Here is a 23,834-nt window from a genome sequence, read left to right as displayed (position 1 = left end):
ATCTCATACCTTGGAGATCTCTCCAAGTAATCTCCCACTAACTGTTAAATTCAGACACTGATGTGCAGAGGGACTTCATCCTCCTATGAAAGGAACTAAATGCTACTAAAAATTATTTTCTAGTCTATTATGTCTATCATTTGGGAGTAGCTGATGTATTTCTTTCAGTGCCATTGCCAGGTTCAGCAGCTCCCATTCCCCTTCCACATTAAAGATGATCTCCCTTTTTGCTCACTAAATCACTGTTTTTTATTTTTTTTTATTAATTATAGAGACAAAACATATTCTCCACAGTTATTGGCATAAACTGAGGAGGCCAACTTCTCAGGTGGACTCAGATCAGGATTACTGGCAGGGAATTGTTCTTTTGACTGTATCTTTAAACTTGCTTTAACAAAGCTCAAAAAGCTGTTACTGATCTCTGAGCAGCTCCAAATTCCATCTGCATTTACATTTCCAGATGTAAATTTCTGCATAATTTTCTATAGTGTCTCTTTAAGCAATTGTTCAGCCTTTCACTACCAAATGGGGGGGTTTGCCCCCAAATTTGCACGTGTCAAAGAGACTATGAGGTTACTTGTAAAGCATTCTGAAGATTCAAAAAATTATTAAGAACTTAATAATCTATCACAGCCTTGCCACTGCTGCCACACATTTGCTACTATTTCTATTTGTACTATACATACATATATATATGTGTGTGTGTGTATATCTATATATATCTATCTCACATGTATTTTTATAAATCACAAGAGATTATTTGCTGGACTAATCTCAAAACAAACAACCCGTCAATTCAGTTCTCCTCTCAAAATTAAACGTCAAACCTAATGAAAAGTAAACTAGCACAGCTAGAGAGAGAGAATGAAACAAAACCTAATATTCCATAAAATAAATTACCTGGACTTTATTCTTGCAACAAGCTGTTGTCCTTCAGCTTTACACAGAAAATAACATTATCACTGACCATCATAAATTAGGGGAGTTTGGTGGGAATTTAAATTGAGATTATTTTCCAACTTGCCTAGATGAGTTAGACTTGTGATTAGTATTTCTAATAGATTTTAATGCCTATTTCATGCACCTTTTCAATGCATATTTAATGAAGGTTAACTTTAGGTAAAGTCTGGGACATTTTCCTACATCGTTTTTAGTATCTTCAGCTATTTCAAGGAGAGCTTTTCAAGAGCAGTAACCAACTCTGCAGTATCAAGCTTCCTTCATGTATCATTGTCACTTTTATTGTGCAAGACTCCCTGAACAAATACAAAATAACATCTGCGGTCCTCCTCATTCTCCATCAAAGTGGCACAGAAGGACAGATGGAATTGGGCTCTGTGGAATATCTGCAGTGCAGGAGATCTCCTCAGAAAGCCTCACACTCTACATCAATCCCTGGTGAGACATCCAGCAAAAACCACTGCCAAAGGTGGAACAGGAAGGAACAGTTTTGATCTCACAAGCAGGTCCAATTTAGCAGCAGAGTTGGCATCAGGAACCTGGTGTCCCCACAATTTGGTGAGCGTGGAGGCTAAACTAAACTCACACTTGCTATCCCAAATATTGGCTTCAACTTTGAGGCAGAGCTCAAGGTCTGTTCTTCCAGGTCCTTCTGGAACAACATCTTATGATCCCCCGACCTGAAAATGAGATTTAGCCCCTATAAATTTCACTGACTATCAATGTTTGGTCCAAAATCAGGAATAGTTTGCTTCCTGTCTGTGGAATTTTGCCACTTTCACCATATTAACATAGAAGTTGGAGTGACTATGGAATATACCTCGATGATTCCCAGACTCTTGGGGATTGGCCTGTGCAGGGCCAGGAGTGGGACCTGATGATACTTGTGGGTCCCTTCCAACTCAGCAGGTTCTGTGATTCTGTGATAAGATCTCTAACCAAAAAAAACCCTCCAAACCAGAAAACATTGATCTATTGGCTATTGTTCATCTACCACTGACATCGGTGCATCCTGCATATTTGCCTACCTTAAACTCTTAGGGCACCATTTTCAAATCATAAATATGAACTTATATGGTGATAAACATCTTTCAGATAGGAATACATTTGAAACAAAGCCTAAAAGGAAAGACTGACTGTCTTACAGAAGTGCCTTTTTACGGACAAAGGCTTCGAATATCTACATCCAATTCTTTGTAAAGGATGTGGGAGTTTTGCCTAGTTGAGTAAAGCCAATTAAAGCCTTGAATTCACCCCACAGATACAAGAAAATATCAGCTGCAATACGTTGCTCCTTTCTTTCAGAAGCAACAAAAATATCCAGGTTTCAAAACGACTCATTTGCTTAGGAAAATATTTTGCATTATTGTCCCCAGAATAAGTTCCTGGTAGAACTGTCTTTATTATTAAAACTATCAAACTATTAAAACATATCTTTTACACCTTTCTTCAGGAAGTGGGGAAGCTGTAAGGGACACAGGGGTGACACAATACAGGATAAAAGACTCAAAAACCTCAGAAATGCTGGCATATGACTATTTGAACTAAGCTGGGCACAGAAAAAAGGCATTTTCAGCATCACAACTGATGCGATGCTAAAAAAGACTCCCCCCAGTTTACAGACATGTTGCCATTGTCTTAAATTAAGTAACAAAGCCCAAATACCTGCTTATCTTGTAGGTCTGAGGAGAGTTCATAGCTCTCAGAAAGCGATCTTGACCTTTTGATAGCTTCTTCCTCGGCCTGTTTGCGCAGGATGGACGTGGAGTGCTGGAGTTTGGGCCTCCGTGCCCGCTGTCCCGGGGAGATGGAGTAGAGCCCGTAGGGAGAGGGGTCGTAGTGGTCTGGGCTGATGGCTGAGCTGTGGGTTATCGGCCCTTGGTGGTACCCAGAGGGGCTGTCCAGGGACGTGCCAGTCTCACTGCTCGGAGCTTCGCCCTCCACACTGCAGGGGAGAGACAGGACACGCTCGGTGAGTGCTGCACCCAGACCTCAGCAGCCCCAGCACGGCTCTGCTGAGCAACACTGCAGGCACCCAGCACATCTGGCCGAAGTTCAGGTGCAATTGTTACAGGTGGTGTGGCTTTCATGTCAAACACCACAGTTTTTGCTGTACTCTAAACAAGTCTCAGTTTGTCCTGCAGGCATCACCTTTAGATCATGAGTGGAGCAGGACAATGCAGGTTTCAAGCATTATTTCACTTTATACAGTAATTATTAATAACATCCTCAGTTCCTTAGGCAACTATGGTGTAAAATGAATGAAAACTTCTAATTTCTTATAATACTGCTCATTTCCAGGTTGTTCTACTCAAAGTGACAGATTTTTGTTTGCGTCTTTCCTTGCTTTGACAAATTAAAGCAATATTTTCTTACCCTCATATTACAGTTTGACATAAAAGGATTACTTTCCTGGAGATTACTCAACAGAGAGCTGGATTTAATGGATCTTGAGAGCTACTATGTTTCTAAAGACTAAAGTTGGGAAAAAGTACCTACAGGACCTACAGGAGAAATCTCATTTATTTCTCTCTTAGTGAAAGACTGCTCCCATGGGATGCTTTTGGCATCCTTTGGAGTAATGCATCCCATGGGATGTTGTTTACAGCTAATGAAAGCAACGTGCTTTCAGGTGAAGAAAACACATTAGAAACTATCCAGCAAATAAAACACTTTGTTTTCACATGAATGCTGTTATTGCTAAGGAATAAAGAAAAGGAAAAAACATTTTTGTATTAAAAGGGTGATACATAATAGGAAACATTTTAAAGCTGAGCCCCAGGCATATCCTGGAGTCCTGATGACACAGCAGTTTGTGTTTGGGTTGTATTTTACAGCAGGGCACTCTCACACTGCAGTAGGATTTGCACTTTCACTCTTCCACCTTATCCTATGTTTCACATCACTATTTCCCGTCTGCCTCACCCTGTGTACACAGAGCACTGACAGCAGAAGGAAACTGGACTTTATTTTAATCCCTCAAAAGACTTAGGAAGCACTCCACACATGACCAAATATAAGCATCTGCAGCACTTGCTCTACCTTTTATTTTAGGAAAGGCACAGCCCAACTCCAAAGCAGTAAAATTCCAAGTCCTGTATTTCTTATTTTGCCTTCATTCACATGAAGGGGAACATAAAAAACCAAAGTCCTCCTGTTGTCTCTCAGCAGTCCCTTCAGAAAGTACAGACCAATTTCTGACTGAACCTTCTCCACCAGGAGAGAAGAGGGTTAACACTGGCCAAACCCTCCCAGCTTGAACAGTGGGTACTTTTTAAAGGGAAGGAGAAAAAAAGCCCCTTAGATTTCTTAAAATGCTTCTATAAACATGGAAAACTGAAAGCAAGCACTCTTTCTTTGCCCATCAAAATATGACTCTACCCGAAAGGTATTTTCAAACATACTTAACCCAAGCTGGAAATATTTTCAGTGTGCACACATTACTTTTTCCAAAAAGGAAGCTGACAGGAAACTAATCCCTTTCCCTCGGTGATCCAGCTGGCTTTCAACTTCAAAACGATAAATTAGCCCGAGTTTTGCTAGTGACACTGAAACTGTGTAACCACCCACTGAACACAAATAAATTGGCCTCCTAAAGCATCCATTAAAGAAACAGTATCACATTCTCTCTTTAAACACTAAAATAGGTTTCTCTGTCCAGCCAACTCTGGGGCCACACTATTCTGTACATCACAGGTTCCTAGAGCAAGTTTATAAGTACTTTTCATACAAGTATGGAAAATTTGTTTCTAACAAAGGCAGGAATTATCACTATTTCCCCCTTCTTAGGTTTGTGACTTTTTTTGCCAACCTCACCGTTGTGAACTATATAACAACCCTTCCATGTTGACTATAACCTCCTGTTGGCAGTTTAATAATGATACCTTCAATGGATCACTTAACCTGTTCAGCAACAAAAAGTTTCTGCCCTAGCAGAAAAAGGAGGTCTGCCCAGGGCTCTGATTAAAGTTAAGGGCTGCTTCTTAATTTTAGTTTGCCCCTTGTACTTTTTCCAGATATCAATGTGATGCTTGACTGACTACAATGCTTGCTCTCCTTTTGCTCACAGGCCTATTCCCTACCACCTGACCTGTGAAGCAGGGAATTAATTACCTTTTTACAACAGGCAGCCTCCTGCAAACAACAGCCCTTCAAAGCAAACCCACATGCACAGCCACTACCACGTGTTTTAGGGCTTTCTCCCATCTAGCTCTTCTGCCTCTTACGAGCAGCTCGAACTCTGCATGAGCTCTTGCATTCCAATGAACTCCACTGACAGGGAAAAGCAGCTCGATTTCTACATATGTTTGGAAAAGAAAAACATTTCAATAAATATGACTTGTGTGAAGCTCTAAGGGTGACAGGTTGGATTGCTCCACTGAGGGGGAACAGCACCCAGAGCTGGTGGAAGTGCTCTCCAGGCCACCTTCCATCTTTTATCACCAGTCCTGGTTAACTGGAGAGGTCCCAGGGGACTGGAGGTCACCAAATGTGATGCCCACCTACAAGAAGGGACAGAAGGACGATCCAGGGAACTCCAGGCCTGTTAGCCTGACCTCAGTGCTGGGGAAGGTCATGGAGCAGATCATCCTGAGTGCCACCACATGGCATGTGCAGGACAACTGGGGGATCAGGCCCAGCCAGTGCGGGTTTGGGAAAGGCAGGTCTTGCCTGACCAACCTGATCTCCCTCTACGACAAGGTGAGCAGCTCAGGGGGTGAGGGAAAGGCTTTGGATGTGAACCTGGATGCAGGAAAGCCTTTGACACCCCCAGCATTCTCCTGGAGACACTGGCTGCTCATGGCCTGGATGGGACATTGCTCACTGGGCTCACAACTGGCTGCTGGCCCAGGGAGAGGTGGGCAATGGAGCTCCATCCAGCTGGGAATGGGCACCAGTGGTGGGCAATGGAGCTCCATCCAGCTGGGAATGGGCACCAGTGGTGGGCAATGGAGCTCCATCCAGCTGGGAATGGGCACCAGGGGGTTACACAGGGGTCAGTGCTGGGACCAGTTTTGTTTAATGTCTTTATCAATAACCCTGACAAGGGGATCGAGGGCATCCTTGGTCAGTCTGCAGGTGACACCAAGGTGGGCAGGAGTGCTGATGTGCTGGAGGGCAGGAAGGCTCTGCAGAGGGATCTGGACAGGCTGGATCCATGGACCAAGGCCAGTTGTGTGAGGTTCAATAATGTCAAGTGCCAGTTCCTGCCCTTGGATCACAACAAGTCCTGCAGTGCTACAGACTGGGGGCAGAGGGGCTGGGAAGCAGGAAAAGGCCCTGGGGGTGCTGGTGACAGCGGCTGGATGTGATCCCAGGTGAGCCCAGGGGGGCAAGAGGCCAATGGTCCCTGGGCTGTGCCAGCCCTGCTGTGGCAGCAGGACCAGGGCAGGGATTGTCTCCCTGTGCTGGCCCTGCTGAGGCCACACCTCGAATTCTGGGGGCAGTTCTGGGCCCCTCATGACAAGAAAGACACTGAGGGGCTGGAGCATGTCCAGAGAAGGGAAGGGAGCTGGGGAAGGGTCTGGAGCACCAGGAGGGGCTGAGGGAGCTGGGGGGGCTCAGCCTGGAACAAAGGAGGCTCAGGGGGGACCTGATCAGTCCCTCCAACTCCCTGACAGGAGGGGGGAGCGGGGGGGGGTCGGGCTCTGCTCCCAGGGAACAAGTGATAGAAGAGGACATGAGCCTCAAGTTGCACCAGGGGAGATTTAGGTTGGGTTTTCTTCCTGGAAAGGGCTGTCCAGCCCTGACAGAGCTGCCCAGGGCAGCAGTGGAGTCCCCATTCCTGGAGGGATTTAAAGCCATGTGGATGTGGCACTTGGGGACATGGGTTAGTGGTGGCCTTGGCAGTGCTGGGGGATGGTTGGACTTGATGATCTTAAAGGTCTTCTCCGACCTAACAATTCTATGACTAAAACAGGCTCAGAACACTTATCTATCCACTTATTAGAAATGCCTACACACAAAAATGTCAAGGATTCTGCTCCAGGCTGGCAGCAAGAACTAGAACCCTGTGACTGAGGGAGTAGCTGAGACACCTCTCCAGCACTGCTTCACTTCCAGCAGCCACCCTTCACACACTACTTTTCTCACATGGGTGAGAAATTAAGTACATGAAGCACACCCTAAAAATGGACAATGCAACACTGTTAGTTTATTATTATTTATCATTATATACTATATATTATAATAAATAAATGTTAATTAAAAGTCCCAACTGGAATTAAAAAAAACCTTCTTAATAAAGGTCTCCAATTTGAGGCATCTGCCACCTATCCTACATGTCCAGTAGAATCAACGTTAAAAAAAAAAAAAAATCTAGTGGATTAATTTGGTTCATGTCCCTGCAATGTGCAACTGCATATTACTAGTGAGCCCAGCAATCTGTTGAATTAAGTAATATTAGGAGAAAGCAAACCAGTTGAAATTAACTTTTCATTCTTAGAATTCTAATTGTTTTATCACACTCTTGTTTCAGCAGAAAATAGACATTCATTATCTGCCAAGTCAGAAAAAGGGAAAGGTTGTTTAGTAGTATTTTACAAAGAGGAGGAGAATGGAACAGCTAAAGAATGAAAATGAAATATTTAAAAATAATTAGTACTACTAATATGACTTTTCATGAATAAAAATTTAAACCAGAGCCATTGAAAAACTGGTCATCTCAATTACTTTTTTTTGAAAGAGTGGCCAGCACTGGCTGAATCAGGATTTAACAGTAATTGATACTGGAAGTTTCTTCTTGCATAAAGCTCAACTTAAAACACTGCTAAAAAATCCCAAACCACCACTGTATCAAGGAACAACAGGGAAGAAGAAAGGCTTAGAGAAGACAGAAACAGGCCACATTTTAATACATTACAATGGATAGGTAAAACTGGATGAAAATCAGATTACTTTCAATGGTTATAAGCCAGTATTCACCAGCTGGATTCAGGCATTTTCTGCCGTTTTTCCTGTGTATGGCTCTGCACTTCCTGCAGGAGCTGAGCCCCATGCTCTGCAAACACTTTTAAATTAAACTACACCACTGACGTGGCCTGTGCATGGCAGCAGGGCCTGCTGGCTTCTCCAGCCGGGGGGTGGGGAAGGGTCACCCCGTGGTACAGCCCCCCTGTCACCCACCCACAGGGCAGCCCCTGTCACCCACCCCACAGCACAGCTCCCTGTCACCCACCCCACAGCACAGCTCCCTGTCACCCACCCCACAGCACAGCCCCTGTCACCCACCCCACAGAGCAGCCCCTGTCACCCACCCCACAGGGCAGCCCCTGTCACCCACCCCACAGAGCAGCCCCTGTCACCCACCCCACAGGGCAGCCCTTGTCACCCACCCCACAGAGCAGCCCCTGTCACCCACCCCACAGCACAGCTCCCTGTCACCCACCCCACAGCACAGCTCCCTGTCACCCACCCCTCCCGCTGTGCCCTCCCCGCACAGCCCCACAGCTCCTGCCAGCTCCGATGCAGGGCTGACTCCAGGGCACACCCAGGGGCTGCCAGGAGCTGCTCCTCTGCCTCCTTTGCCCAGATGCCAAAGCTGAGGGTGGTGCCTGGCTGGAGCTCTGCACTCAAGCAGCACCAACAAAGCAGGCTGACAAAATGGGAAGGAGATGTCGCTGCTTGGAAAAAGGTTGTGGTTTTCACAGTTATTTCCCACTGCTCAGGGGATGAGTTCATGTCAAGAACTACCTAATAAGAAAAAGCTCTGTCCCCTCTCTCCCTCTGTAGCTGTGTGGTTAGCCATGACCAAAGCACATTATTTCTTCTCCAGGCATTTTAGCAGCAGAAACCTGGCAGGTCTTTTCTTCCCTTACTCTCATTTTATACCTTCAATTCAGAGAATCATAGAACATCTTGAGTTGGAAGGGACCCATCAAGACCATCAAGTCCAACTCCTGGCCCTGCACAGACATCCCAACAATCCCACCCTGTCCCTGAGAGTGTTGTCCAAACCCTCCTGGAGCTCTGGCAGCCTTGGGGCTGAGCCCACTGCCCTGGGGAGCCTGGTCAGTGCCCAACCAGCCTCTGGGGGAATTGTTACTTCTGCTCACAAAGGCTGTCATGAGCAACCAGTACACTAAATCCACTGTCATATTTTAAACCAACACATTATTCAGGATGTTTGAATATCTACTGTTATTCCTTTCATTTTTATATTCACACCTTCTTTTTCCTTCAAATCTTGTCAGACTCTTATCAAAACTAAAAATAAGCACAACAGAGACAAAATTTAGAAAAACTAGAAAACCTCAACATTTGAGCTTAAAATGGAAACTGGAAAGAGTCCTTAAGATCTAAATTCCAGTAAGGAGCAAACTCTAAGCTTTTCCATGAGTACAGACTTATCTGTTCCACTGACTAATGGCAAAATGACCAGAGGAGCTACAGTTTTGTATCCAGAGGCACAAGAATTTATCTGTCAGAGAAACTGTACTATGAAAGACAGACATTCGACCAGAAGACCAGAAAGTTCCTTTTTTTCTGAGGCCCAGTACCCTATCTTTAAAAGGACATGCATGTAAAAAGGAAGTATATAACAATAATATCAGATGCAAGGAGTGATTCAGTATTGCCACTCACCCCAGAAGCCCCACAGTTTACAAGCAGTCAAGTGCCCCTGTGCATTTTTAGGACTAAAATACAAAGATAGTGGGAACATATGCTCACAGAAATCATCCAAATGTTCAAACCAGTATGTTGCAGATTTAGTTTGCAACAAAGAAATTCAACATGCTTCTAAATAATGCAAATGCCAAACCAAAACTGCATGCAACATTTTAAAATAGCACCAAAGAGACCCTCCCAGCAAAACAGAGTAAACACTTGAGAAACTGTTTTACCAATGAGCTGTCTCTGAAATCACTGTTATTTTCATCATTCATTTAGGATGGACTTTCAACAGTGTAATATAAAGACATGTAATTGAAAACAGGCCCAAACAACTGGATGGTACACACATGAGAACCAATCAGCATTATATTAATCCTGTAAAAAAATCTGCTTTGGACATAAAGAGAAGTATGACAATATAATAAGTTTGTGCTGTTACATCGTAAAGATTTTCCGTAGCATTTTAGATCCTTACAAGTTCAAAGGTATACAGAATAAATGTCTCTTCTTCTACATTGTGTAAAGAAAGCCCAAGTATTATGAACACAGCAACTAAACCACAGTCAACTTAAAATTCTAGTCAGCACAAGATGATAAAACACTCGGCTTGGCCGTGACAATGCACACGCTCTGTTCCTTAGGAGGCAGTTCCTAAAGCAGGACTGTGGCAGAGCAGCACTTGCCAGGGACAGCAGTCAAAACTGCAGGTAGTCTGCACAGCCTGAATTCAAATGGAACTTAATGAAGGATTGATATGTTTATTTTATTTGTTGCAACAGTGAAACATTTGCATGAGTAGTTCTTAAAAAAATTGCTCAGTCAAATCCACACCTTCTCTAACTTGTCTGCTTTTCCCTGAATCCGTATAACTGATTCTCCTCTTCAGGAAAAACGCATGTAAACCTGGTTCCTTTTAAGTCATATCTACTGATAGGACAATTCAGGAAGCTGATTTTCTTCCTTTGTCCCCGAAACTTTTCTGTCCATAAACATGAACATGATATCCACAGCTGAAGTATCTGGATACCTTATGATTTATGAGATGGAGTTAAATGCAAACCCAAGAGTGAAGCTTTTTGTATCAAAATCTCTTTTCATAAACATGATTCCCAGTAAAACTTCAGTCTCACTCAAAAATAAATATTCTGTGTAAACAGGGAGGAAGAATTGCTGTGCATCTGTTCTACACCAACTATCTCCTTTTAAAATCTGCAGCTTCAAACCAGCCAAAGTCTGATCTTAGCTCCTAATTATAGATTCCCACTTGAAATAGATCCAAATTCTCTACCTAGCTCAAGGAATGCAGACCAGAAGTCGCCCATGGAACTAAGTCAGTAACAGAGAGAAGCCCAGGGCAGCTGCTGGAGCAGCTGGGGTGGTCAGACACTTCCACCAGGAAGGCTGGAACACACCACTGGAATGGCAATAATGCCTGGGTCCAGGGCAGCATTCCACAGAGGAACAAACCTCTCCAAAAGCTCGTTTCTTGCACGTAACTTTGCCTTTACAAGTGCAAGGTAGCCCTGCTTTGCCTGTGACATTGGAAGCAACAGTTCCAGGCAGAGCACTGCTAACCAGGACTGTGCTCCCCACACACAGCACTCCTTTGGCACCAGGGGCCACCCCCCTGCTTCAAAAGCTGGCTTGCACTTCAGTACCTGTGGGGCTTTCTGCTCTCAACTACAAGGTGTGTTTAATTAAAGCTCTCATGTATGCACTGTATTATCTCAAATTACTCTCCACAAAACGTTCTTAGTGTGACTTCTCAAAACGCAAAACCAGCCGGATGTACCTCATTCATTTTTCTCCATGCCCCCCCCAATGTTCCCCAGTGGAGTGAGAACATTTGAGCAAAGTATATTATTAGTACGGTTTGCAACAGATTAGAATCCAGTTCTTATTGCCATGCCTGTTCTGTGCTGTCTAGTAAACAAAAGTCAATTATATTAAGAACTCCTACAAATCCCCAAATTCAATAAATGCAATAACATTAACAAACCAATCTACCTTCAAATATACACTGTCAAGAGTTCAAAGCCATTATGATGGACAACAGCACTCACAAAGGCTTTGATCCAGGAAAGAAATATTGACCGATGTGTTTGACTTAGAATGCACTCTCAGTTCGGCTGTTTCTGTTAAAAACAAATGAGACCTTTGAATGCACATCAAAGTAATGTCCCAGGTAATTCATCTTACTGAAGTTAAATATCACTGCGAGAAAAATCCAGACAAAATTTGCATGTGTCTCAGAAGCAAACACTAACAAAGCAGTCACTTCATTCAGGAATATTCTGTGTGGTGAGACTGCCAATAACAACCAGGCTGAGTCAAAACAGTCTGACAGCCGTGGACAGGGAGCAGAGTTCCTCACACAGTACCCTGAGTGCCCTGCAAACCTGCATTTGTTCTCTGGGCCAAGTCCTGGATTTGAAACTACAGAAAAACCCCAACATGCACTCCTTTGGACACTACCAAGTTTAATTCTCACTAAACAACCCCATAAAAGGCATTAACAAAAATGCTTTTTAAAACAGGCCATTTTGACCCCCAGTCTTAGATGCCATTAATGGTAGCAGAGAGCAGGGAAAAAAAGATGAGAGGTTATTTTCTCCACCCCAAAGCAGAATGTAGGAATGAATGCACTGTCACTACTGAAATGGATTTACACCAGCAAGATGAAAATAGAGTGGAACAAAATCATACCCAAATTCTCTATTTTAGGGAACAACATCTACAATAGAGTTCAGAGCTAAAGCTATGCATCTGGAAAGCACTCACTTGAGATTATCTTCAGCTTCCAAGGTTAAACACCTCCCAGATCACCTTTGTCCAAGAGTGGCAGCATATCTGCTATCAGACACAATATATACTGCAAAGGGTCAAACCAACCAATCCTCACCAGTAGCCACTTACTGCCTTATGAACCTGATCTGCTAAAGGCAAAGCTGCATTTTATTTTCATTATTTAGCAGCTGGAAAGTAACAAAGGAGACTCACAGCACCCATAGAACTTGAGTACAGTTTACAAATGTCAGCTTCTATCTCAGGTCATCCAATTTGTGTTAATTATCACCCAGCATCAATCATATTCCATCCTTCAAACTCTTTAAAAAATGGATATTATTAAAAGATTACTATGGTAGCAATTAGAGGCCTGTGTCTCAAATCAGCCCAGGTTTTAGAATTTTTAGAGAGGTTTTTTTATGGTCAGTTCTTCCTCTTGATGTGTCAGCATAGAACATACTAACATCAGAAAATGTCATGTATGCTTCAAAAAGATGCTTTAGCTTCTTACAGGGACTAAAGCTAACCATTTTTAGGTGTAACTGTGGTATCTGGTATGGATCATGTAACAAAATCAGTGAAGGTCTGCCCACCACTGCAGACTTTGTCCTGTCCCCCCTCTGCAAACTCTTACACAATGGGATAAGCTTCACAAATCTGGGCAGTTTCTCAATGCAGCTGTGGTAGAATTTGACCTCAACTATCTATCATTTATTCAGATACACCATTCAGCTGGAATCCTCTTATTTAGCATATATGCACTGCCTATGAACCATACTGAAGAGAGCAGGATATTAATACACATTCTCCTGTTTATCCCATGACGTGACCTTCATACAAGGCTGATTTTAAAAAGGAAGATCTGGTTTCTGCAGCTGAGAAAAGCCTGGTTTGCCTGCACAGCTGAGGCACCATTTGATAGAACACAGGAATCCTTGGTGTCCCATACCAGCCATCCTATTTCACATCTCCTGGGGCTTCAGCTGTTGTGTCAAGCCCTCCAGAGGAAGGGGTGACACAGAAGGCACTGCCGAGAAATCAGCTTGCTGCCAACCACGTTCTGGAAGAGACTAATTCCTAGTTTCCTCTCCCTGTTCAGGTCTTGGTGGATAATACCCTTCTTTCCCCTCTTAAACCCCATATATCATATGAACATGAATAGTTTAAAGATGGTCAATGAAATCCTGCTCACTTTCAGGATTGAAATTTCCTACATAGAAACTATGTTCTCATCTTAGATCAAATATAATTGATAAAACCTATCATTTGACTAATTTTAATGTTTTACCCCTTTACTATTTGAAAATATAAGAAGGAGAACAGAGAGCTAGGAACAAACTTTTGACCAGGCCACCCTTAGAGTATGTCTGAGGGCCTGGGCAGAGTGAAATTAAGAATAATCATTAATCAAAGAGCATGCAGAGGGCCCATGCAGCAGAAATGGCAACAAAATCATCTTTCTGTACCAGGGAAAGTCACAGATCACTACACAGTCGTACTCACTTAGGCCATATTTTAAGTTAAGTAGCAAATGAATGCTGTACAAAAAGACCTACTTTAAATGACCAAGGGATCTCATTTCAACTGGTTAATAATATATTGTTATTATCTAATGAGCTGTGCTTTCAAACACTGTCACTGATGAACACGAGATACTTTGCTGTCTCTCTAAGATTTAAGAAACAGTTGGCTAAAATTCTCCCACTTTTAAAGTCAGAAAGAAAGGGATTATTCAACTTTTCGTGGTTGGTGGACCTCCCTCTGAAGTTACAGACAAACCTCATAAATTTACAGAGCAATTTAACATACTTTAAAAGGCCAATCCAAAGGATGGACTGTTAAAAGTCTGATCAGAAGGCACCCTTAGTGATCTAACTGAACCTGGAAGTGCACAGAATATAAAAATAAACTGAGCAAACCCTGCATTTCGACTGCCAACTTCATTGTGCCAAGGCTAAAAAAAACAAACCTCAAGGAAATGAAACCCTACCAGTTTTCTCTATGGGAAAACAATGGCATTTCGAAACGGGCATGGGAAACTCTCAGCAGGTAGGAAAGAAATGGATGAGAACACTGCACTTATTCCTGCTTCCAGTGAAGGGCAGGGGGCTGTTCCCATCCCGGGAGAACGGGAGCTGGCCTTGAGCACCGTGCACACACGGAGAGGTGGTGCAACTCACCGGAACAGAACCACTGCCCACCTCATAAAAGGGAGATTTTTATCCTCTGCAACACACCCAAGCGTACAGAACATGGTGTTTAAGGAAACAAAATGGAAAGAGACCTTTTGTTTGAAGTAGGAAGTTTAGTGGAGAAGACAATGTTGTAGATGTTGTGAGATTCAAGGCAATGTGCTCAAATACAGAAGATATGTGCAGACATAGAAAGATATTCTGTGTATTACTACACGGAAATCTTCACTCTTGCAGAAATGAGACCTCAAAAGATTGCTTATAACCTCTAAATCAACTAAAGAGCTGACAGATGCTTTTCCTCATTCACAAACTTCCTTCCTTTTACATTTCCTCTCCATTATGCTGAGTCCATGTATTTTACAGTTCTTTCTCTGCTAGAGAGGAATTAAGTGTAGGCTTTAAGTAGGATGTCTGACTCACTTCACTGATGACAATAGAAGAGTAACACAGGTAGCAACACCTGTCTTGGCAATGTTTTAGTGCACACACGGGGAAGGAGAGCAGTTGCTGGGCTGTGCTGGAGCTTGGAGAGCTCCCCTTGGATGCAGCACACACTGCCCAGCATGGCCCTGTATCCCTGCCCCAAAAGCAGGGACACTCTGCATCCCAGCACCAGGGACACTGCAGCCCTGCCCCAAAAGCAGGGACACTGCAGCCCTGCCCCAAAAGCAGGGACACTGCAGCCCTGCCCCAGCACCAGGGACACTGCAGCCCTGCCCCAGCACCAGGGACACTGCAGCCCTGCCCCAGCACCAGGGACACTGCAGCCCTGCCCCAGAATCAGGGACACTGCAGCCCTGCCCCAAAAGCAGGGACACTGCAGCTCTGCCCCAAAAGCAGGGACACTGCAGCTCTGCCCCAAAAGCAGGGACACTGCAGCCCTGCCCCAGCACCAGGGACACTCTGCACTGGCTCCTGCTGGTGCAGCTTGTCTTAGCTGGGTCTGCACGGGAGGCTCAGCAACCACAAAAGAACAGGAGGTCTAAAATACAGAACTCAGATAATCCTTAGTATTTATGGGCTCTTTACCAAGACACAGTTCACAGATCTTTCTGCAGTGGAAAATGGTTTTTTTAGGACAAGGGTAGAAGCGCAGTTCCCAAAAACAAGGCTCACCATTTTGTGAACTGAAAGTGAAATACAGGGCAAAGCCAGATTTTGAAAGTCTCAACCAAAGACAGTCAGAAATACTCTTGTGCAACATGCTACACTGTGGTAGGAAAACCTGAAATACTTTTCTTCTGGGCTAACCTAATCAAAAACATCTTAATCATATTTTAATAACAAAAGAGGAATCCAAGTTTGCCACATGTCACCATTTGGGACAATTTCCATTAAGTCCAGGTAATCCTCTGTTCTCTCCCAATTCACAAGGCACACAGAAGCAGCTCTGCAGTGTTTAACATCCTGCTTTGCAGATGCTGCTGAGCTCTTTGGGCTGGAGGTCAGCTTAAAGAAGACAGAGGTCCTCCATCAACCTGCACCTCAGGAAGTCCCCCATCATCCCCATATCACCATTGGCCAATCAGAGCTCAAATCAGTCCAACAGTTTAATTACCTAGGCAGCCTCATCTCCTCAGATGGTAAGATCGACGGAGAGATAGACAACAGGTTAGCAAAGGCACAGAGAGCTTTTGGAAAACTCCACAAAAGAGTATGGCGTAATAAACACTTGAAGAAAAGCACCAAGATCAGTGTTTACAGAGCCATAGTGTTGTCCACTCTCTTATATGGTTCCGAATCACGGGTCATCTACCGCCACCACCTGCGTCTCCTAGAGCGCTTCCATCAACGCTGCCTCCGTTCAATCTTAAACATCCACTGCTCAGATTACGTGACCAATACATCTGTTCTAGAACAAGCAGCAGTCACAAGTATTGAGGCCATGTTGCTGAGAACACAGCTGAGATGGGCAGGGCACGTCTCCAGGATGAAGGACCAACCACCCCCTCCCTAAGATCCTGCTCTATGGTGAACTTGCCACCGGCTGCCACATGAGAGGAGCCCCGAAGAAAAGATACAAGGACTCCCTGAAACAACATCTCAGCCTTGGCCACATTGATCAACACAGCTGGTCTACTCTGGCCTCAAATCGGGAGGCCTGGAGACACACCATCTATAACGCAGCTGTCTCCTTCGAGAACACACGCAGGATCACTCTCGAGGAAAAAAGGCAAAGCAGAAAGAACCGTGTATTGCAGAATACACCTCCTAAGGAGTCTTTCTGCTGTGCCTTTTGCAATCGGATGTGTCTGTCTCGTATTGGCCTCATAAGCCACCAGCGTGCCTGCAGCAAATGTGGATAGAGCCTTCCCAAATCTTCGTTCGCGAAGCCTCGCCATGAATGACTGGTATTAATAGGAAACCATTAGCTGGAAAGGATCATTCTTCCAAATCTAGAAGCATTAAAATCAGCCCCTTCTTGAAACCAGTTTCTACTAAACGCTCCACACCACTGGTATTTTCTAAACAAGATTCACAGAGTAAAATATAAGAAAAGAATATCTAAACAAAAATAATGAACTGTCTCTCTTTCAAGAACCTAAGAGCAGCTGATAATATTATCTAACATTCAACACCCTGTGAAATGTTAACTCTGAAGCACAAGCATCACCCCAGACACCTCTAGAATGGAAATCCCACAGCTGTTCCACAGTGTATTACAATAATGCAGAATCAAGTAAGAAATAAAGATCATTTTTATTCCCTATTGAGAATGCAGAGTGATTGAGAGAAAAACTATTATTAAGCTGCAGCACAATCAGAAAGTCAGGGTTTTATAGAGGCCTAAGAACTGATAGAGCCCAAGGAACTGCAGCTGGATCGGGAACACTGCTGTCCCTGTCATTTGAAGGATGACTTCCTCAGCACAACCCCCCAGGCAATGAGGGAAACTCTGGCTTTGGTATTATCTTTAAAGGCAGGAGGATTTCCAACTAAATCATCCATTCCTTCCCACAGATTTACCCCTGGAGTTCTGTGAAGCACTGCCATGGCCTATCCCAACCTGAGCCACGAGAACTGAAAGGATCTCCCCTGGAATCATCACAGCTGGAGCTCCTCTCCACACTGAACCCAAGTGAAATCCAGCGCAGGGTACAGCTGGCTGAGCTCTAGTGCCCACAGCCACTGCTGGATCTCACTCTCTGTGGGATCTGAGACTGAGATTGGTCCATTCTGCCATAAAGGTAGAGAGTGAACATTAAATTAAAGACAAATTGTGAACTCTCCTGCAGTGCAGTCAGGACTGGCTGTAAATGTGCCCTGCAACAGAAAATCCACCAGATTTGCATCCTTGTTTTCTTTACCCTGTGTAAAGATGGCTGCAAAGGTCATGAATGGATCAACAAACAGAAGGAAGTCAGTTTTCTTTCTCTCTATTCTTACCAAAACATTTAAACTCACGACACATCCATCCTTGTTAATGTGACGAATTTTAGGGGCTACTTAACAATGCAAGTACCCCTCAAAACAAGCTTGGGATTCTTTTTCCATTGCCCTGCCCTGTATTGTAGCCACCAACGTAAAAAAAAGCCAAATCATAACTGCTGCATTTTGTTTGTGCTTGCACAGCATAAGGCAACGGGGAATTGGGTCCTTTGTTTCTAAGCACAAGTTTAACTTGGATGACACAGAACTACTGAAAGAATCTGATTAACAGATATAATACATCAATTTCCTGTATTAAAGGCTATCAAAGCCATCATTCTAATTTTCTGCTTCTCTCACAGAGACAAAAGGGTTTGATTTTTTTTTTATCATACCAAAGCTTGGCTTTTTTCCTTTATTTTTATTAAAGACATCTCTGCAATAATTTCATGAAAATGATTCTGGTCTTTTGTCTATTGTAAGGAAGCAAAAGGATTTATTCAGCTAAATTTGCAGTCCCCTTTAATGTAATACTAGGGCTTTGTGCTACAGTGGATTAAAGCAGCATCTGTTCTTCTCTGGAAACCTGGAGTGGAATCACAGCAGTGCAGTGAAGTTGCCATCTCTGTCTGTACCCTAAGTAGAACTGTCCCTCCTCTAAATAAAATTCAAATGGATTCCTGAAGTACACAAGAAGGACTGTGTAAGTAAAATATTTTTGATTAATAAGTCTTGCTAAAAAAGCCCATGATCAGTAACTGTTTTTGCATAACAAAAATGTGTGACTTTAGCAAAATCTATATTTACATAATTTTTGACATAAAAGTACAATATACAGGATGCTAAAAGTGAACTTCCAAACACAGAGCCTGATCCTGCTCTTGTAACTACACAGTCCTCCAAGGCAACAGAAATAAAGCAGCAAACTCAGGAATATGACTTTGGCTCATACTCTGTTTAAGCACAAATGACACCGAAACAAAGCATGGTTAACAAAAAGTGCACTAATACACTTTCTCCCCTAACTCATGATCCAGCTCTTTGTAATTCCAGCTGCTCTGTGGATCAGGCAATGCCTGAGCTAAGGGCACATCCTCATATATTTAATGTCACAAACAGAGCAATCAGGGCTCTGTCTTGATTACAGTTTCTGAGGTCTCCTGCAGTTCTGTTATTAAATAAACATACAAAGAAATAATTGATTGACAGCTGGTGTGATTAAAATATGCCTGTCTCTGAAATTAATGATAAAATTACCATCAGGTCTGACAGAGAAAGAATGAAGGAAATGCTGAAAGAGCAAAAAAATTGCATCCTGAAAGTCCTTTATGAATTATCCGTGCAAATCCCTGCACTGAAAAGGTACAACAACCCAGCTAGTCTACATCCATGTCTCATACTGCTCAAAGGAACACAGTGGGGTTTCTTCTCCTCAGACTTTGGTCTATTTTTTTATTAAAAATACAATATTCAAAAATACAGTCCCTTGAACCCTCCTTTGCACCTGTCAGAATCACACAGAAACTGGGAGCCTCATGGATTTACAACCAAGAGGGGGCATCAGTTGGGATGTTGAAATTCTGTGAAGGCCTAGTGGATAATTTCCGAGCCATCTTTATGGCATTAATATTTCCAGAATGCCCTGACAGCAGGCTAAACCCCATTTTACCCACTGAGAGTCACACAGCTGAGCCTACAAAGTTAAGGCAATGCACTGTCTTGAATTTCAATTGGAATATCACACAGTAGGGAAAAGAACACTTGGAAAGCAATACCTCACTCTTGTTTCCCAGTGTTCTGCTAGAGACCCCTGAAATCTGTCAGTGGTGTTAAACACCAAGAAACACAACTGAACCATGGGAGCTGTTAAACACCCACAGGTAACAGGGTGACACCCTGCATCACCACCAGAGCAGTGACTGCTTTCAGGCCAGTTCTTATAACTCACAGCTGAGCCTTATCGGTGTTCAGGGCAAGTACAGTCTGAGGCAGCACTCCAGTAATCACCTAAGTGCTCTAATCAGCTACACCGTTAGGAGACCTTCCTCTTCAGAGTCTGATCCTCCAATTGCCATCTTTGTTCTTCACAGAAAACATGATCAGCATAAAGATGAACTGTTGTTCCACAGCAGTTGTTCCACCCGAAGTCCTTGCACCTACTCTCGAGACCCTCATGGGCACGAAACAATCCCAGCCTCCAAGTGCTGGCAGAGCATTTTCATGAAGACCCAACACTTGGAGGAATACTTTCTATATCCATACAAATAGAAACGCGATTCTCTTGAAAGAATTTTCATTTTGCAAACATGAAGTGGTCACAGGGTGAGAAAAAAACCATGGAAGGCCACGAGTTTGTCTATCCTAGGAAATCACTTCCCAGTTCTCCAGAGGAGCACCCTGAGAACCGCTGGTGAAGACACCTTCTCCAGCAGAGGAGGTCTGCTTGCCCTGCAAAGATCAGCAACCTTCCAATACAAGTCTGTAACAGGAACAACAAATCAGAGTTACTGTTCAACTTGGCATTTGCCCTTTCCAGTGAAAAACTGAATCCCTGGGTTTTCTTACCTGAAAGTTGCCAATTATTCAATGAATCTGAACTGCAAGTTGTTTATTAACTGCCCCAGTCTTCCTAAGGGGCAAAGAAATAACTGAATGCTGTTCATACACTGAGCATGATTGGCACTGCTTAGCTCCAGATCTTGTATTACAGGTAGGGTATCTGATGATAAGGAATCATTTCAGATTAGTACAAATAGGAAAAAAATTGGATGATGGCTGACTTCACACATGAAACCCCAACACTGAGCCTCTCTTTAAACAAAAGAAAAAAACACAGCTGACTCCCATAAACTACTCTCAATATCTGCAATTTAAGGAACTAGAACAGGACACCACAACAAAAGCAAATGTGGTACAAAACCAGAAGGAAAAGGGAAAATGGGTGATTTTACTCAGCACAGCTGAAGTTCCCCCAAAGCACTAGATAGATGTAATGAATTCTGTGTTTATATGAAGGGTATCTGTCACAAGAATAGACATGGTTAAATACAACATCCAAACTAAGTACTCAGCAATTCCTCTTTTAGCACATCAGGCAGAATAATCAAGTTTAACTGAAAGGAAGTGCACAGCAATGTGTGAATGGAGGAAAAAAGTCTGAAACAATGATGAATAGCAGAATGTAACTGTGTAACAGGCAAATCTGTCACTACAGTAACAGTTATGAATTATGTTTTGTAGCAAGCCATGCAAAGGTAACATCACTTATGCAAACATTGCCAACTCCACACAGGAAACCTACACTAATCTTTTCCTTAAGGGTAAAAATGGGCTAAGGGATCATTAAATGTGTGACTAAACTGTACTATGAAACCCTTTTCTTTATCAAAAAACGTTTTTCCTTTCTTCTCTAGGAAAGAAACTGCTGCATTCATATGTAGTTACACTGGATCCAGTCACTTCCTCCTTTTATGTTTCTCCACACATGCCCACACCCAATTTAAGATGTTTTCTATCTTTAGTTTCAAGTTGAATATTCCTTTAAGAGTCAAACAGCTCAGTATTTCACTGAATTATTCGGTGGGATAAACTTTCACCATGCATCGGAGATAAATTTATTTTGCAAGTGCACTTGCCAACATAACTATTTTAGTCTGTCATAAATCCACACACAGCACCACACCAGAAAAACTAGTTTGTGCATCGAGTTTTCAGGCGGCTCACGGAACAGAGTTCTGTGTTTTTGCACTTTTGACACACATTATTTTGGTAGTTAACAACATCATAACAACAGAGACTGTGTGTGCTAACACCACAAATCCCACTGCCTGTTTCTCTTGCGTCAGTTGTTGAAGTATCAGTACTTTAAAGGCCTTTGAATTGAACTTTTTCTTTTCTTTTCTTTTCTGGCTGAGGGCACGAGTAGCAAATGATGGTTTCCCCAGGCGGTCCCGCTGAGCGTAACTCGCCTTCCCATGAGAACAGGCCAAGGGCAGGTCTCTGCTGTCCCGGACAGCGGGAACAGCCCGTCCCGAGCTCTGCAGCACAATTCCCACCAGGTTGACACCAGTCATGTGATTCCCTGCCCTGTCCCAAACTCGCCCGAACGCCGTGTTTACACACCGCTGTGTGAGGGCCCCGCACGCCGCTCGGCTCAGCCCTGCCCCGACAGCTCCCCAGGGACTCGCGGCTCTGCCTGACACCCCTCGGGCACCACAGCGGCGGGACCGCCTCGGACACCGCGGATAAACCACCGCGGCTGAAAACCCGCGTCCCTACGAACCCACACGGCATGCCGCCCGGCCCCCGCCCGATCCAGGGCACAGGTGTGACCGCAGGGACAAGGGGGTGACCCCAGGGACAAAAACGGGTGACCCCAGGGATAAAGGGGGTTCCCCCAGGGACAAAGGGGGTGCCCCCACTGCCAGCCCTCGGCGCTGCCCCCCCTCAGCCCGTCCCGCCCGGCCGGCGCGGAGCCCTTTGTGTGCCGGGGGCCCCCCCGCCGCCCGGCAGCGCTCACCCGCTGTCCAGCTCCAGCTCCAGCTCCAGCAGCGACTGGGTCCGCTCGGAGCTGCAGTGCAGGCACCACATGGCCGGTCCGATGCCGGAGAGCCGGGGCCCGGCACCGCCGCCCCTCCCGCCCCGCCCCGCTCCCGCACACGGGCACGGCGGGGACAGCGCACGCGTCGGGGGCGGGATTCCCGGGAAAAGCGCGGCCCCGAGGGCTTCCCCCCGGGGCAGCCGCGCCTGGGGGCCCCCACAACCAAGCAGCAACACCCTCTCTTAGGCTCCGTATGAATAATATCCTGTAATAACACCAGAGAGCCGCGCTGGCTGATCTCTGTAGTTTGGGGGAGCTCCGAAGTTTAGTGAGAAACTAAAGATGTTGCTGAAATCCGGTACAAGAGCGAGCGTAGTGAAAGGCCCAGCTGTGCCCTCGTGGTGTGTGTAAAACGTACCTCTTATTTAGAGTACATACCATCATAAAAAGAATCTAAGCGACTTTGCTTAAACCCCGTTAAACTTCTGGCCCGAGCATGCATTTTGCACAGTTTCCTGAGGAGGTGTTAGGCATGGATTCCAATAAGCCCGGATTTAATTACCTTTCAGTGAAACTCAAATACGTTAAGGAAGGACACACCTACACAGACTGTTTTTAATGTCACTGCAAGTCTCTAACCAGAGACTATTTATACTGCAATGCCTGCTTTCAACATCTAGTGGTTATCCAGACAGTCTCTTTCCTTCAGAAGGTCTGGGATCGACAACAACCCCAATTTTTCTGGTCCTGACTCAACGCACTCCCGCATGAAGCTTCATCTCCACTTGTAAACAGAGACAAATCCAAAGCAGACACAAGCAGTTCCCGAAAGTCAACTGCTCCTTTGGAAGCCAGTTTCCATTTAGGAACCAAGTGCAGACAGTTTTAGCGTGGGCTGTGAAGGAGGAGACATACTGGAAAGGGTGGCTGAGGAGCTCTGACCTCAAAAGCAGTCACAGAATTTTTTGAAGAATGTGCTTTTCTAAAGCCACTTCAAACACAGTCTTCCTTCGACAGATATGATCATGCTAGATCAGCAAATAACCAAGCAATGCTAACACAAATAACCAAGCAGCGCTAACACATCCCATTCCAAACACCGCGTGGATAATTGTTACATACAGCTTTCCCCCCCATCAATGTCAAGCGTCCAGAATTCTCAATTTAGTTTTGCCATTCTGCTACAGAACTGTTAAATCACTTCTTGCTTTAATAACTCTTTAAAGTAGAGGTTAAGCGCCAAAATCATCTACATATTTAAGACCTTGCATGTATTCCAACGGGGGGAATTAAATACAGAAAAGCAAATTCTTGCTGCACTATGCAGACAACATTGTGGTTTCCGAGTCGAGGCAGATGCAATTACTTTT

General features: G+C 44.2%; 1 protein-coding gene across 16 annotated transcripts in view; it reads right to left on the bottom strand.

Annotated features, from left to right (window-relative positions):
- The window catches only part of IQSEC1 (IQ motif and Sec7 domain 1), a 337,734-nt gene that overhangs the window by 44,343 nt on the left and 269,557 nt on the right, over positions 1-23,834 (bottom strand). For 13 of the 16 annotated variants that reach the window (XM_017834883.1, XM_017834892.1, XM_017834884.1 and 10 more), the window contains one exon: positions 2,626-2,905. In XM_017834883.1, the coding sequence (XP_017690372.1) occupies positions 2,626-2,905 (280 nt within the window). Of the gene's footprint in view, positions 1-2,625; positions 2,906-14,350; positions 14,395-22,443; positions 22,557-23,834 lie in introns of those variants that run through there. The other 3 variants (XM_017834894.1, XM_017834896.1, XM_017834898.1) reach the window with 2 other exon arrangements.

The sequence above is a fragment of the Lepidothrix coronata genome, unplaced genomic scaffold (genome assembly GCF_001604755.1).
Source record: "Lepidothrix coronata isolate B3197 unplaced genomic scaffold, Lepidothrix_coronata-1.0 Scaffold244, whole genome shotgun sequence".
In the NCBI taxonomy this organism is placed as follows: Eukaryota; Metazoa; Chordata; class Aves; order Passeriformes; family Pipridae; genus Lepidothrix; species Lepidothrix coronata.
Note: the sequence above shows the minus strand (reverse complement) of the source record. Positions and strands in the feature narration are given on the sequence as shown.